The sequence below is a fragment of the Hemisphaericaspora subhashii genome (genome assembly GCF_019202705.1).
Source record: "Hemisphaericaspora subhashii strain CBS 10753 chromosome Unknown scaffold2, whole genome shotgun sequence".
In the NCBI taxonomy this organism is placed as follows: Eukaryota; Fungi; Ascomycota; class Pichiomycetes; order Serinales; family Debaryomycetaceae; genus Hemisphaericaspora; species Hemisphaericaspora subhashii.
Window position 1 is genome coordinate 245,812 of NW_026057213.1, and position 16,237 is coordinate 262,048.

The 16,237-nt window shown below is 34.8% G+C and overlaps 9 protein-coding genes across 9 annotated transcripts; 4 read left to right on the forward strand and 5 right to left on the reverse strand. All coding sequences in view use genetic code 12, as the record gives it.

The window, feature by feature from the left end:
• Positions 1–274: 274 nt before the first annotated feature.
• On the reverse strand, positions 275–2,629 carry J8A68_001089 (uncharacterized protein; the record flags this gene model as incomplete). The annotated part of the gene is made up of 1 exon (XM_049404705.1): positions 275–2,629. One exon carries the CDS (start codon positions 2,627–2,629, stop codon positions 275–277), a length of 2,355 nt encoding a protein of 784 aa, XP_049265633.1.
• Positions 2,630–3,881: 1,252 nt separating this feature from the next.
• Positions 3,882–4,965, reverse strand: J8A68_001090 (amidase; the record flags this gene model as incomplete). Its single annotated transcript, XM_049404706.1, has 2 exons — positions 3,882–4,824; positions 4,937–4,965. The coding sequence occupies 2 exons, from the start codon at positions 4,963–4,965 to the stop codon at positions 3,882–3,884; spliced, it is 972 nt and encodes a 323-aa protein (XP_049265634.1).
• Positions 4,966–5,346: 381 nt separating this feature from the next.
• On the forward strand, positions 5,347–5,772 carry HIT1 (Hit1p; the record flags this gene model as incomplete). Its single annotated transcript, XM_049404707.1, has 1 exon — positions 5,347–5,772. One exon carries the CDS (start codon positions 5,347–5,349, stop codon positions 5,770–5,772), a length of 426 nt encoding a protein of 141 aa, XP_049265635.1.
• Positions 5,773–6,046: 274 nt separating this feature from the next.
• Positions 6,047–7,042, reverse strand: CGR1 (Cgr1p; the record flags this gene model as incomplete). Its single annotated transcript, XM_049404708.1, has 1 exon — positions 6,047–7,042. One exon carries the CDS (start codon positions 7,040–7,042, stop codon positions 6,047–6,049), a length of 996 nt encoding a protein of 331 aa, XP_049265636.1.
• A 402-nt stretch (positions 7,043–7,444) lies between these two features.
• Positions 7,445–8,515, reverse strand: J8A68_001093 (cell proliferation protein; the record flags this gene model as incomplete). The annotated part of the gene is made up of 1 exon (XM_049404709.1): positions 7,445–8,515. One exon carries the CDS (start codon positions 8,513–8,515, stop codon positions 7,445–7,447), a length of 1,071 nt encoding a protein of 356 aa, XP_049265637.1.
• Positions 8,516–8,799: 284 nt separating this feature from the next.
• Positions 8,800–10,401, forward strand: J8A68_001094 (chaperonin-containing T-complex subunit; the record flags this gene model as incomplete). The annotated part of the gene is made up of 1 exon (XM_049404710.1): positions 8,800–10,401. One exon carries the CDS (start codon positions 8,800–8,802, stop codon positions 10,399–10,401), a length of 1,602 nt encoding a protein of 533 aa, XP_049265638.1.
• A 71-nt stretch (positions 10,402–10,472) lies between these two features.
• On the reverse strand, positions 10,473–12,119 carry SAS10 (rRNA-processing protein; the record flags this gene model as incomplete). The annotated part of the gene is made up of 1 exon (XM_049404711.1): positions 10,473–12,119. One exon carries the CDS (start codon positions 12,117–12,119, stop codon positions 10,473–10,475), a length of 1,647 nt encoding a protein of 548 aa, XP_049265639.1.
• A 212-nt stretch (positions 12,120–12,331) lies between these two features.
• RPC53 (DNA-directed RNA polymerase III subunit) lies at positions 12,332–13,543 on the forward strand (the record flags this gene model as incomplete). The annotated part of the gene is made up of 1 exon (XM_049404712.1): positions 12,332–13,543. The coding sequence occupies one exon, from the start codon at positions 12,332–12,334 to the stop codon at positions 13,541–13,543; it is 1,212 nt and encodes a 403-aa protein (XP_049265640.1).
• Positions 13,544–13,728: 185 nt separating this feature from the next.
• J8A68_001097 (MutS family protein) lies at positions 13,729–16,212 on the forward strand (the record flags this gene model as incomplete). Its single annotated transcript, XM_049404715.1, has 2 exons — positions 13,729–14,166; positions 14,224–16,212. 2 exons carry the CDS (start codon positions 13,729–13,731, stop codon positions 16,210–16,212), a joined length of 2,427 nt encoding a protein of 808 aa, XP_049265641.1.
• Between the last annotated feature and the right edge of the window lie 25 nt (positions 16,213–16,237).

Genomic DNA, 16,237 nt, shown 5'->3' on the forward strand with positions numbered 1-16,237 from the left:
TTACTTAGTTTGCTATCAACTGTTTTGTTTGCTATCAACTGATTTTCAAACGATTGATCAACAATACCCAAATGATTAGTCAGATACGACTCTCATAGTTAGAACGAACAAAAAATCAATTCATTAAATAAATCTATTTAAATAGAAAAAGGCAAACTAAATGATAAGAAAACCAGACGTTTATCAAAAACAAAAAACAAAAAAACAAGTCGTTAAAAAATTGCATAAATATCAACCATCTCTAAAACCCCTCTCTCTCCCCCCTTGGCGAAACCTATTGGTTCTCAGATTCATAAGTTTCTTGTAACTCTAGTGTTCTTTCCACTTCACCTAAGAAATCATTCTTTTTCCCAGTAAGATCCGTAAAGATCGAATGCATAAATAAATCAGGTCTTATACCTCTACCCAAACAATTTTCTTCCTTATAATCGTCTAATAATTGATCAATATCATCAACTTCATTCTTTAATATTTTTGTTAATTCCAATTCATGGAATTTTGTAAAATTCATTGTCTTATACCATTCTTTAAATAATTTATTTGATTGAAGAAGATTTATATGATCTTTGACTGATAATTTATTAATTTGCAATTTTTCAATTTCTCCCACAAGACGTTTTTCAACTCCATTAGATTTAGAATGTAAATGATTATCAGGGTTATTTAAAGTGGAATTATTATCGTTTATCCAAGTTTGTGGAGATTTAAGATAATCAAGGATAACTTGAGTTTTGAACCATAATCTGAAATTATTTAAATAATAATAATCACGATAATTTCTTTGAGTTGTACCATCTAAATTATATTCATAATGTAATGTCATAACGAAATTGGATGGAACATAACTAAGTTGATTTTCAACAGTGGCAAGAACTAATGGAGAAAGTTCTTCATATAAACTAAAATGTTCATTACGACAATTATAAACTTTCAATTGTTGATTTTTAACTGCATGATTCAATTCGCCTGGTCTTGATAAAGCATCAACAATCGATTTTTTAGTTACGTCCATAGAAATATAATTATCATATCTTGATGGAGCTGGAGTATCAGTTAAGGCTAAAGCAGTAATATCGATATATAATCCAGTATCAATATCAATAAATCTGGCATCAATATTATTTGCCCCATTTTCCTTCTTTCTATGAGAAATAGTGGATCCAACATCAACAAAATATCTTCCCATTCCATCAAATTGCCCATCTGAATCCATAACACTTTCCACAACTAAAGTTTGATTAAAGTATCTTCCTAATTTATATAATTCACTAATTGGAACTTGAACATCAATATCAGTATCATATGGGAATGCAATTCCATTCCAATACCAAGATAATAAAGAACCATGAGCAATCCAAGTGATAATTCCATGAACTCTAGCAAAATTCAAATAATTTTTAACTAAACGATGTAATACAATTGATTGATCATCGGTACCCACAGTTAATCCTGTGAAAAATCTCCAATCATAATGTTCACCTAACCATCTTTCCAGATATTTTTCTAATAATTTAGCTTCGGAGAAATATTTTGGTGGCTCAGCACAAGACACACTAAATTGAAGTGATTCAAGGAACAGCTTTTCCATGTTTGATAATTGACGTTTGGAATTGGTTAAGTCTTTAATGATTGGATATGGATTATTAAGGAAGGAAGATTCTGGAATATGAATCGTTCTTTCTTTTAATAAACTTCTAGATTTTGGAACTGGATGAGTTGAAATTAAAGATTTGTATGAATCCAATACATTTAATGATTTAATTCCATTATCATTTGATACCAACTCATCTATCATTCCATTATGTAGCAATGAATTATTTACGCTATTTTCCTGATAATTGTTAACATTAATACTATAAGATCCTTGTTCATTAGTCAAAAAAATCAATTTTCTTGGAGAAGGAGCACCAGTATATAAATAAGATTTCCCCAAGATTTCTCGATTATTAACAGTTTGAGGACCAGTTGGAGCAAAAATCTTATAACCTAATTCTGATTGAGGATCATATTTACAATATTGATTTACATCAATAACATCTGAACCTTCAATCTCTTTTTTCCTACTAGAAATATCAAATAATGTTGAACATAAATTTCTCTTTTTTTTATCAAGAATATATTTATCTAACCGAGATAAATCTACCCAATCTGACCAATGAAATGGAATTGGTTCTTCTGTACCTTTTAATTGTAAATATTGAAAATAAGCAGCAAGAGTAAATCTTGGATCAAATGGTTGCTTTGTTGGTTTTTTAATGTTATTATCATGGAAATAGGTTGGTAATTGAACACTTAAAGGTAAATTATTTAAATTGGATTCGTTGATATCCCATAATTCATTAGCGTAATCATTTGCTAATTTTTCTTGTTTAATTTCTTGTAATTTAGATAAAAAATTTGAATTTGATTCTAAATTATATTGAGATGATAATATATTTGAATACCATGATTTGAATTTATGTTTGATTGACCTATTTAGACTTATTTTATATTCTATTATAGAAGGTCGTTTTGATAATGATTGTAATGATGTTAAAATTGTGTATGTGATTAAAAATAATATTAAGATTCTGGTTAGAAACCCTCGAGTAAATTTACCGAGTTTAACCATTTTTCCTAGTTTAACCATTTGGATGAATGTGTTTCTCCTTGTTGTTGTTACAAGTAGTAAGCTATGTCTAAAACCTTTTTTAGCTTTATAGTAATAATTAAAGAAGAATGGACTTGTTCAAAACAACTTTGTTTAAAAATTTGTGGAAAAAGAGAAAACAGAAAGAAAAAGAGAGAGAAGAAACTCAAAAAAAAGGAAGCATGAATCGAGTGTATTTCTTCGGTTAAAATTATTAAAAGTTTTTTAATCTTTTATTTTTTTTTTTTTATTATTTTTTTTTAAAAAGAAAAGAATTTAACACGCGATAACTTTTTAGTCTTATTATTTAATTCATTTCATGTGATGACAGGTACATAAATCATTGTGAAGTGGAAATTCATGGTAATGGCAACCGGGTAACTTTACAATCCATCGAGAGAGAGAGGATAAACAAAACAAAATATTACCTAGGTTGAAGAAAGCTGGTAGGTGTCAAATGGTGTCAAATACGAGATCGAGCACAAGGCACCACACCACAATGGGGTCGATCTGAAGAATCGTCACACAAATTTATTTTTTTTTTGGTCAGGGATTTAACCCCCTAGAAACTTAAAGCTATTTATAGTAGTCAATTCGTAAGACATGTATACAATTGCCAAGACATATTTCAATCTCTTTAGTTGCTACTGTAAATGTAATCTCACCTAAAATTAGAAGTTAGCAAGTCAAGATTGCTTTGTGTTGATATGTACCTAAAAATAGTCCATGTACCACTTCTTGTTCTCCCCACTTAACCGAACGAAAGGAGTTAAACGTCGTACGCGTAAAAAAAATTTGAACAATCAAGATCAATCAGACAACAAAAAAAAACACAATACAATTTGATCACGTGAACGAAAAAAGAAATCAAAACATCCATACTTCAATACATTATTGTGTAATACCTAGAAATGATACACAAAAGCAAGCAAGGCTTATTCCTACACCACGGTTTTGTACAACTGCGCCTCGGGAAACATGGCACTGGCAAGGCTCGGTAGGTAGTATCTTATGCAATTAATGTAAAGGAAAAAGGAATTTGGTCCATTTTTTTCCATTCAACAATAAGTTCACCCCACGAAAATAGGCTTAAATAGACTTTTTAATTAATGTAAGCTTACTCTTCTAGAACATTTGTCAAACACTTTGTACCACGTTGGATAATTGCAAATGTAAAGGGTAAAGTAAGTGGAGTACTAGGTTGTACAACCCACCTTGAAGTGACTTAAAAATATGTACACAGACACACATCCTACAAACACTCAATTTCTTTAATAAGCACTTCCTCATCAGCTTGTGACAAGCTACCTAATATGGTAACACTCTCATTATCTTGATTAATCGATTCATAATTCTTCCCCAGATTATTGAACTCAAGGATACTACTACTTCCACCAAATATTATATCCCCTTCAACACCAACTCGATTACAACAAAGTACATTTACTTTGTTAAACCACTTAGGCAGATAACTATACTTATGTGACAAGAATGGGAACATTCTCAAAATCCAATAATTTACAGTCGATTGATCAGGTCCTTTGTCAAGTTTTGTTTGATTAGCAATCTCTACTCTCTCCGATAATGAAATCTCTTTATTAATCGATGGCGATTTTGGTGATAACCATGCCATTGGACATATCATCAAATTTGAACGTTGTTCATAACATGAAGAACTGAATTCAAATTCATTAAATGGTGCTTCAAATTTATATGGATTTAAATCCATACAAATCCCAAAATTCACTCGTAATGAAGTTTCACTTTTCTTATCCTCATTGATCCTAAAACGATCCCATATTGATACTGGCGTGGCTGTACCAGCTGCGAAATCAACATCGATAGATTTAAATCCTTTTTTATCTCCTTCTGAACATCCCCATACTTCATCAGTCTCATAAAGAAACGTTTTTCTATAATTATGAATCAATTCCCCTTGTCGATTAAACAAGGCACAACTATTATAGATGATATCCGATGATGAGGATTCAGGATATCCTACAACTGTAAAGCAATTATATTTTTCACTTAAACTCTTGGCAAAGTTTAATGAAAAGTTATTTGCCTGTTTATTCTCATATGATTCTAAATATGGTTTAATTGCATTTGATGATGAGAAATTATATCCTGTGAGTCCTAGTTCTGGTAGTACTATTAAATCAATTGGGGTGGTTATATTATTGGATATTAATTGGCTGATCCGGGATATGTTCAGCTGAACTTGTCCTATTAAAGGATTTACTTGAACCAAGGCTACCTTAAGCTTCATTGTCTCTGATTAATACAGTGCCTTGTATATCGCGATACATAATGAACAGTTTGACGGAGTTGCGCATTCTGATATGGGACGAATGGTGATCGAATAATGTCGTGATGACTTGTGACATTTTTTGACGAAAACGACATTATTCAATTCGGAGTTGGTTGCAAAAAGAAGAGAGAAGGGAATGAAGAGTGCAGAGAATAATATAAATTATAATAAGGGACCGGAGGCTCTCTTTGGTCTAAAATTGCTTTATGCTGGCGAATCTTCCTTATATGTACATTCAAGGGAGGGATGCTTGTTGTTGCAAAGAAAACAGTGAAGGTAAAAGTCAAAGGAATCTAGTTCACAGAAAAACTAAATTGAGCACTCCACACGACCCATCGGTTCCACCTATTTCTCATTTGCTATTTCAACCATTCCATTCCGAACTCACGTACAACCCCCATAAATCATGCTTTGTGAAATATGCAAAACTGCAGAATCAAAATATAAATGTCCCAAATGCTCAATCCCATACTGTTCTATTCCATGCTATAAATCAGCAGAACATATACATCCCCAGGTTGATCTGACTCAACCTGTTGCAAACCCCACCGTGACACAAGAGATCACCGAAGAAGAGGGAAAGATACAATCAAAATGGGAAAAGATAGCAAATGACGAAATTATACGAAAATTACTTGCCGAGCCAGCATTACAAATACATTTATTAACAATTTTGAAAATACTAAAGGATGATAAAATTGTGAGTAATGTTAGTGATGATCAACGACTAGAAATTGCCAGATTGAAATTGACAGATTTACGTGCTGGTGGGATTGAAGAAAATGTATTAGTCGAGGAGTTTGTTAATAGAGCATTGGATTTACTTTCATAATTTGAAATAAACATTCTCACGGCCATGTGGTAATCGTGAATAGCCAAAAAGACTTCCGCCAAGGGTCAAGGATTTGTACGCAAAGAAAGGGTCTCTATTAATATCGCCGATGATGTGAGACATCTGCTTATTGTCATCTATAGATGCTCAGGACGAGAAAGACGAGCACGCCAGGATACATAGACAAATCAAATAGAGTTCTCCCAAACAGTTGCGATCAATATACGCAACATGAAATTATATTTATACTTATCTATCAAATCTATTAAATGAATTAATTAACTAATTCCTCTGGAAGCCCCGCCTTCCAAATATTCTTTGGCTGTCCATTCAAATTACGATCCAATTTCAATCTGAATAAGAAACCACCTAAATCTCCATCTTTATCATTAGGATCAGGAACACAGTCATCTTCAGTTAAATCTAAGTGACCAGTAGTAACAAATAATTCATCTCCATTTGGACCACCAATAGTAGCACATGTAATTCTTTTGGCTGGTAATTGGATCTTTTCAACTACTTCACCTTGAGCATTAACATGCAAAACTGTAGATGTACTGAAAATTGTAGAATATATATCTCCATCTTTAGTCATAACTAATCCATCTGGTTCCGGAGATTCGAATTCTGGGTAGATCTTTTTAGTTTCAATAAATGGTCTTTTATTACTTAATGTGTTTGTCTTGTAATCGTAATCGAACTTCCAAATAGTGAAAGTTAAACTATCAGTCCAGAACAATTCCTTACCATCTTCACTAAATGCCAATCCATTAGCAATTAAAGTATTATCTATCATAGTTTCAATTGTGAAATCGTCGGTATTGATTCTGTAAAGCTTTCCTTCAGGTTTGATTCCTTCAACTGTGGCCACTGGGAAATCATTCATCACTCCGATCCAAAGATGTCCCCATGGATCAACCATGCCATCATTAGATCTTAATCTGAGTTGTTGTTTAGCGTCATGAGGATATTTGAAGAAATATTCAATGTTTCCATTGGTGAAATCACCCTTGGCAAGACCATATTTACCACAAATGACAATAGCGTCTATTTCCTTAGTTAAAGCAATAGCACCAACAGATTCGATTTTGGCTTGCCATTTCAAGATTTCATGTTTGGAAGTATCATCTAATGAGACTCTGTGGATTTCTCCTACGATGATATCAATCCAGAGTAAAGTGTTGTTTCTGGCATCGTAGGTTATACCTTCTGTTAATTTACCTCTGTAAGAAGGAACAAAAATATCGTTTAAACTGAATCCAAATGTCATATCGAGCTTGAAGAATGTGCGCTGTGAAGAAGAGAATAATCAAGATTGTGAAGGTTTGTTGAAAAATGTGGGACTGAAGTTCTAGTTATTTATAAATTTTCATATAGCGCGGGAAGGATTCCCAATTGGGAAGTCGGTTTCTTTTTTGCGTTGCTTTTTTTGGTTGCGTTCACCTTCCATTTATTGCTGCGAAAAAGCTGTATACCAAATGCTCCCCCACGCCCACCCCACCCTTTTTGATAGATAAGTCGCCTGGGGAAGAGACCCTTAGTAGGAATACTCCCGAATTTCAAATAGAAAAGCTACAAAAGAAAATAGAATTACCTGGAATACTCTCCAAATCAATACAAACTACGCGAAAATCTTTGCGAAAATGAATTGTATTTATATTTCCCTTCTATTCTAATCCAGTATATTTCCCAGAACTTGTAAATTATTCCATTCGCGTGCTAATTCAATCATCGCCTCAGTATCCATACTGGCGCCCACGACGTCTAACGGTACTTGCGACTCACTATATGCTTTCTTTGCAAAGGCACCCATATTTGTTTCATTTATCAATCTGAACGCATAATCATCATCATGAATCGCTGATGTGTCTCGAACTAACAACTCATTCCATGTAAATAGCAATGAATCGGATTTACGTGAGAATGGATTTATGTCTATAATGTATACTTTATCAAATGGCCTTGGGATATATACATCCACAATATATTTCGATAAAATAGTGTGGATTCCGACAGTAGGTATAACCTTCTCATATATGAACAGTTGGATTTTGTCATTGAGCTCATCGCGAATAGATTCGAGATAATCATAATGGTTGAGGTCTCTTTGAGAGATACCTAAGATCTTATCATCCTTAATGAATACCCTGAATTCTAGAGCTGGATTCACATCCCGCCATTCTTTTAGGACTAGTTCGTACTCTATCTCACTTGCTTCTGGAATAGGCTTCACAGCCAGGAATGCGGACTCAAGATCATCAACAATATGATCAGATGCGTTTAGTAATAAATATATGTCATTGACTGAAGTACATTTGATTGTATTCCCCGGCATTATCCATCTTGCATCTTTAGGAGAGGACCAGTTAAGTTTTGGAATTACTTTTCCTCCAAGGGAATCAAGACTTTGTATTATCTCTTCATGGAACGATTGAAACTGTGAAACTGTGATCTCTTCTTTGACGTAATCATCCAGTATATAACCTCCTTTCTGTTCATCTTCCTCATCCTCCCAATCACTATATTCATTGTCGCTATTTAACTCCAACGTTACATTCCCATCGGATGGTAACTTTATACTTTCGCTTTCTAAATATTTCAAGAATAGTTGGGGGACGGGTTTTAGAATCTTTGATGGGAATGTATTCTGGGGGAAGTAAGGTGACCAAACAGAGTAAGAGCATTCCAATACTTCTTCCTTAGTAAGATCTATATCTGTAAATGTTGCAAATGATTTAGTCATAGTGTGTATAGTAGTCGACAAGCTTGATTAGTGATTACTAAAAATCATCTCATCATGTAATTATAATATCTTCTCGGAAATCACAAACCTAGAAATTCAGTCACGTGCTTAAATTTGATTTTTTTTTCGCCTGCAGAAAAATTTTCCATTAATTGTGCGCGTTTACACTACCCAAGAAACTGGCAGAGAAACTCACTGTGAAAAAAATATATTACAGAGTTGGCAGCATTTATTGATTCAACACAAATCCCATCCCATTAGCATCGAATTCCATTTAGATAACCATGGCACAAGTAGCTAGAGCAGCAGTAGCTCCATCCAATGCTACTTTCAGAGATAAAGATAAGCCGCAAGAAGTGCGTAGAGCTAATATATTGGCAGCTCGAGCTGTATCTGATGCCATTAGAACTTCCTTAGGTCCTAAAGGTATGGATAAAATGATCAGAACTAAGACTGGAGAAATTATAATCTCCAATGATGGTGCTACTATTTTACAACATATGGCGGTTTTACATCCAGCTGCTAGAATGTTGGTTGATGTAAGTCACGCCCAAGATGTTGAAGCTGGAGATGGAACAACTTCTGTTGCCATTTTGACTGGAGCATTTTTGGGTGCTGCTGAAAGATTATTGAACAAGGGAATCCATCCTACTTTAATTGCAGAATCATTCCAAAGAGCAGCTAAGAGAGCTACTGAAATCTTATTGGATATGTCATATAAAGTCAGGTTAGATGATAGAGAACAATTAATCAGAGCTGCTTCTACTTCCTTAAGTTCAAAGATTGTTTCCCAACATTCCGGTTTGTTAGCTCCATTATCAGTAGATTCAGTTTTGAAAGTGATGAATGAACAAGAAACTAACGTCGATTTAAATGATATAAGATTGATCAAGAAGGTTGGTGGGACTATTGAAGATACCCAATTAGTCAACGGTGTGGTTTTAACTCAAAATGTTGTAAAGAATGCGGGCGGTCCAATTAGAATAGAAAAGGCTAAGATTGGTTTAATTCAATTTCAATTGTCTCCTCCGAAACCAGATATGGAAAACAACGTGGTTGTTAACGATTATAGACAAATGGATAAGATTTTGAAAGAAGAAAGAGCATATTTATTAAACATATGTAAAAAGATCAAAAAGGCAAAATGTAATGTATTGTTAATTCAAAAATCAATTCTTAGAGATGCAGTTAATGAATTAGCCCTTCATTTCCTTTCCAAGTTAAATATTATGGTTATAAAAGATATCGAAAGAGATGAAGTTGAATTCTTATCTAAGGCTATTGGATGTAAACCAATTGCCGATATTGAAAATTTCTCTGAAGATAGATTAGGTTCTGCCGATTTAATTGAAGAAATAGAAAGTTCCGGATCAAAGATTGTGGAAGTTACTGGTATTACTTCAAAGAATGTCAAACCTACTGTTTCTGTGATTGTCAGAGGAGCCAATAACTTAGTTTTAGATGAAGCAGAAAGATCAATCCATGATGCTTTATGTGTTATTAGATGTTTGGTTAAAGAAAGTGCTTTAATTGCCGGTGGTGGTGCTCCAGAAATCGAAGTGTCAAGAACATTAATGAAGGAAGCAAACAAGTTATCAGGTGTCGAACAATTTGTTTACCAAGAATTTGCACAAGCTTTGGAAGTTATTCCAACCACCTTAGCTGAAAATGCTGGGTTGAATCCAATAAATGTGGTTACTGATTTGAGAAATAGACATGAAAACGGAGAAAAGGATGCTGGTATATCAGTCAGAAGATCTGGTGCCTCCAATATTTTCGAAGAACATGTCTTACAACCAGTCTTAGTGAATACTAGTGCAATTACTTTAGCCTCTGAATGTGTCAAGTCCATTTTACGTATTGACGATATTCAATTCACTCGTTAAGAGTAAAATCTTACTGTATTTAGCTTATCTACATAATAATATACACTAGAAAGAAAACAAACTAAAAAGATCTAAACCAATTTAACCGATCTTGACAAGCCCTTCTTAATACCAGTCTTTTCACCTTCATATGGACCTCTATTACTTGCATCATAAACTTGCCTAACAGACTTAAGTTTCTTCTTGGCAGTTTCATATTGCTTTCTCTTTTTGACTCTTGCATTTCTGTATTCCTTCTTTCTATGTGGAGTAAGACCCTTATTCTTAAGAATTTGGTAATTAATGGCTCTCTTTCCATCTTTACCAAGTACTTCTTGTACTTCGGCCAATTTGCCTTCTTTTGCGGCTTTAACTGCAATCTCATGTGCTTGCTTACGAGATTGCTTCTTTGCAACTTTACTTTCCTTGATAGATTCATAGTATCCATCGTCGCCGCCTTCGGCTTCACCTTCATCGTTTCCGGAGTCATAGTCTTGATCAGCAGGCTTGTTCAATCCTCTCTTTCTTGCTTCTTCTACCAATCTCTGTTGTCTTTCAAACAATCTTTCCTTGTATGGAATATCCAAATCACCAGAGAAAGACTTATTAGTCTTGGCAGCAGCTTGATCAATCTTAGAAGTGTAGAATCTCAAAGTCTTCTTACGACGTTGTTTATCTTCCATATCAACATCATCAATAGTGTCGGCTTCTGTGAAACCATCACCTTTATTCTTTGCAGCTCGTCTGATAGTTCTTTTGGTGGTGACATCGATGTCAATGGTATCATCCTCAACCGGGCTCTCAACTTCTTCTTCTTCTTCTTCTTCTTCGTCGATTTCTTCGTCTTCCTCTTCTTCGCTGATATCTTCTCTTGCATCAACAAATATTTCCTCGCCAGATTCCTCGCTTTCTTCTTCGTTATCCCTTTCAATGGCAACATCAGGCAACTCATTAGCTTGTCTCCAAACTTCTCTTGTACTCAAAATTGTTTCCATAATTGAATTATCTTTCATAGAGGTAAATGGTTCCCCACTTCGTAAATTATCAACAAATATAGCGAAATAGGATGAGACTGCAGCTAAATAAGCAGATAAGGCAACTGATTTAACTTGGATTAATGGGTTGGCTTCACTTGTTTGAAATTCATCTAATTTGAGTTTTAGTTGACCTAGTTCTTTTAATAAAGGAACAAATTCTGGGAATGATTGCTTAAGCAATTTAAGTTGTTCTGATTCATCTAACTTATCATAAGAAGAATCAGTTGTTAAAACTATCTGTTGTTTGGTTTCTTGATTGTTATATTTATCAGCTGCCTTTTCCCAACCCTCCATCATATCTTCGTCAACATAGTCATCCATATCTAACTCCTGCAAGTGTTTCTTTTGTTGTCTTATAGCTTCTTCGGTCATCTGCTTTGCGTCTTCTTCATCACTGACAACATCTCCTCCATAGTAGTTTTGTCTTCCTCCCCAACCTTTTTCCTCGTCCTCTTCTGCGGCTAATTCATCTTCATCTACTTCACTGAAATCTTCACCTTGGCTTCCTTCATTTTCTTCTTCGCTTTCGCTTTCAGCTTCTTCTACTGCCATAACTTCTTCTTCACTTGATTCATCGGAATAGTTACCTTGAGCATATTCTCCAGCTTCATTTAATAGTATTTTTTCTCTATTTACATTGAAAGCGTCTACTTCATCCAATTCGACTTCTTCGTCGACATCCTTTCTATTTCTTCTGGCCATCTTTGGGTATTTACTGATGAGATGATAAAGAAAAGATTAAATCAATCTCATCTCATTTTTTTCTAAGGCAGAAATACTTAGTCGCGCAGCTCAACTACAACCCATCAGAAAAAAAATATCATCGCCTCATCAAACCATTGATGATTTATTCATCAGAGTGATTGTCATTTTTCCTGCTATTGTACTTCAAAAGTTTGGCCAAAAGAGAAACAATGTCTAATAGATTGGAGTCATTGAATAGTAAGAAACCTTCTTCCTCACCGGCTCCAAAGCCAGGGTTGAAGTTTAAACCTAAAGTTGTCCAAAGAAAATCTAAGGAAGAAAGGGCGAAGGAAGCACCAGTAGTCAAACAAGAACAACCTACAAGAACCTCATCTCTGAGAGGACGTGGGTCTACAAGAGGAAGAGGTAGAGGTGGACGTAATAATTATGCTGGAACTCATCTAGTTTCATCTGGTCCATTATCTGCGGGATCGGTGTCGATTGGGAATGTTAGTGGTTCAAAATTGGGATTAACTAGTGATACTGTTTATAACAGTTCAATGTCAGCAACTCCAGAATTCTTACTGAGTTTGAAATTAAAAGAAAAACCAAGATCAATGACACCTGGAGCTCAATCAGATGAAGAAGAAGAGGACGATCCAACGAAGATCAATATGACTCAACAATATAGATTTGCTGATGAAGAAACCGTGTTGTTCCCAGTTAGACCAAATAGAAATGATTCCGAACAACCTGCATTACAACCAGTTACAAAATCAGAAGAACCCGAGACTCGGGAAGGTACTCCTGGTTTAATGTCTATGAGTAATAGTCGAGAACCTACTGTTAAACTTGAGCAAATTGAAGAAAAGATGGAGATTATTAAACAAAACAAAGCCATCCTTGAGAGTAAAATTCAAGTGGACACATTCGAGGCTGATGAAATGAACAAATTGATCTCCGATCAACAACAAATCTTGGATCTTTTGACAGATAAATTTTCTGGATTATCTACAGACGACGATCAAGCTCCGAATGATGACAAATATGTATTATTCCAACTTCCTAGTCACTTACCAACATATACCCGAAAGCTTGGTGTTAAGGAAGAAAATGAAGAGCAGGGTATTGCCAATGTTGAAGAACCTATCATTTCCAATCTTGCTAGTAATACTACTTCTATTCGTGGACAAATAGGTCATGTCAATATACATCAATCAGGAAAGATAACAATGGATTTAGGTAATGGTAACATTCTATCAATAGCAAAGGGTGCTCCTACGAGCTTCTTACAAGAATTGGCAGTTCTTGAGATGAACCCAACTGCTGATGAAAATGAAGATATTCAAATGATGGATGAAGAGGGAAGAAAAATCGCTGGTAAAATTATCCGTCTAGGAACTATCGATGAAACTATAATTGCAACTCCTTACATACAGTAAATAGTTTAATATCACGCATCTAACGTACAATAACAGTTAAACCGATTGCTCTTTGTAAGGATGAGAGAAGGAGACTCCTAAGTCTGACCAGCTTTCTAAATCTTTACAACCACTTTTAAGATCTTGACCTTTTTTTTTTGCAACCAAATTTAGTACCAGAGTACCCAAAACCAATCGATAATCAAATGGATGAAGAAACCACTGTATCTGAAGGCATCAACACATCTTTCGATTCGTCGAATGAAGTTGTATTATCAATTGATATTAAGGGCTTGATTCTTGGAGCATCATGTTTAAATTTAGCTAATCATACACTTTCAATTTGGGAAGATTTCCAATTTTCAGAATCACGTTACTACATCGAATCCATAATTGATGAGACTAAACCGACAATTATGTTAGCTTGTTCAAGAATACCTCAAGATCTGCTATCCTTTCTAGAGGATTTATCAACCAAATATGACTTTAAATTAAATATTAAGATCGTTGCTGATTTTACCAAATTCAATGTTACGTCATTAGCCAATTCCTTCGACAATATTTCAGATCATAGCACGGAAGGAAAGTTGAAAGTAGAGCTTATGAAAACTTCAGCTTTGACGTCTCCGGTCCTTAAACTAGCGGTATGTATAAAAGAGTTTACTTTATGAGGAAGTTTAGATTACTAACTGCTTGAATAGATAGGAAGCATCAACGCGATATGGCTAGGTATTGAAAACTATGTTGATCCTTCTACCAATGGAATAGCAGACTTGGTAGAGAATGTCGAATTTGCTACTTTTGAAGATCATATGTTTATTGATATTGATCTGCTTTACTCTCTTCAGATACTTTCCCCGCAAATTAAGAAATTGAAGATAACTAACAAGCTGCAAAAGAGATCACTTTATGAGCTAGTTAATTATACAGTCACAAGTGATGGTTCGAAGCTACTACGAGATTGGATTAGAAAACCGTTGACTTCTATTGAAAGGATCAACGAACGGCAAAATGTTATCAGAATCCTAGCTGATAATTCTAATAAGGAAACAAGGAAATTAATCCAGACTTCAGTAAAGCGTATGAGTAGTGTGACTTCGCACCTTAAAGCTGTGAAAAGTGGTAAATTGGCATGGAATAATTGGAATTCAGTCCTTGAATTCTTACAATATGCCATATCACTTCAGAAGCAAATTCGTCTGTGTTTTCCAACTTGTGAAGATATCCCCGAGGAGCTTAGTACATTTTTCACCGAATATATTAATGAATTCCAGGATCTTCGGAATTTCTTGCTCCAATTTATAGAAGTAACCAGTTCCCAAGAAGATGGTAAAGTCAGAATAATAAATGGGGTTGATGAAGAGTTGGACAATCTCCGTCAACAATACAACAATTTAGACTTGATATTTCAAGAACTAGGCAATGCTATTGCCCAAAAGCTCGGAAACAACGACGTGTTGAATATTGTCTACATTCCCCAAATTGGATTTCTACTATCACGAGAACAAGATCTCGAAGCAGATCCAAATCAGCTTTTTATTATTCCTAATGAATGGAGAGAAGTCTTCAGAACCGAATCTCACGTTTATTATAAAACCGAAGAGGTGATTAACCTTGATGAACAATTCGGCGACATTTTTGAATTGATCCAGGATAGAGAAATTGAAATCATTCAACAACTTCAGGAAAAGCTACTACAATATGAAGAACCGATAATCCAAATTTCCAGAGCTGTGGTTGTTTTGGATTGTTTATGTTCATTATCCGAAGTCTCACAGTTGAACAGCTATGTTCGCCCCAATATCGTTACACATGACACTCTAGAGATAATTAAAGGTAGGAACCCACTTGTTGAAACTGCAGTAGATGTCTTTGTTCCCAATGATACAGTCTTTTCCGAGCAAGAAAGGATCATGGTGGTCACAGGAGCCAATTTGTCCGGCAAATCGGTATACTTATGTCAAACCGCTCTAATAGTTATCTTGGCTCAAATAGGTTGTTATGTTCCCGCGGAATCAGTTACAATGGGAGTTTTTGATAAAGTGTTGACACGAATCATGTCAAGAGAATCACTTGACAAGCAGCAGAGTACGTTTGCTACAGATCTATATCAACTTTCTAAATGTATCTCATTAAGTTCAAGCAGATCATTGTTAATTATAGATGAGTTCGGTAAGGGAAGCGATGCCATAGATTCCTCTGCTATCTTCGGCGGGACCTTGTCATTCTTTTTATCTAGACAAGATTGCCCAAGGTGTATATTTTCAACTCATTTTCATGAATTATTCAAAACAGAGGGCCTAGGTTCAGATTTCGACTCACCGAAGATAAAGAAGGTGTGCATGGATATTTTACTTCAGCGTCAAAGCACAACAGAATATGATCTAATTACCTATCTTTACAATGTACGCCCGGGAGTGGTTGAAAAGAGCTTTGGTATCTACTGTGCTAAGATCTGTGGAGTTCCTCCCTCCATAGTCGCCAGAGCAGATGATATTGCTAACAAACTAGAAAATGGAGTTGATCTTGTTGCGGAATTGATGATGCTATCGGAAACCGAAGAAGCAGGATTCAGGGTTGCTAAGTCTGTCGTTACGAATTTTCTTGGAATTCAATATGATGACGCCGAAGTTGATCAAGAGAATTCGATAGAATACATGGGTAAGTTTCAACAAATATTTGACGTCTAATTAATTTTCTATAAAATACATACAT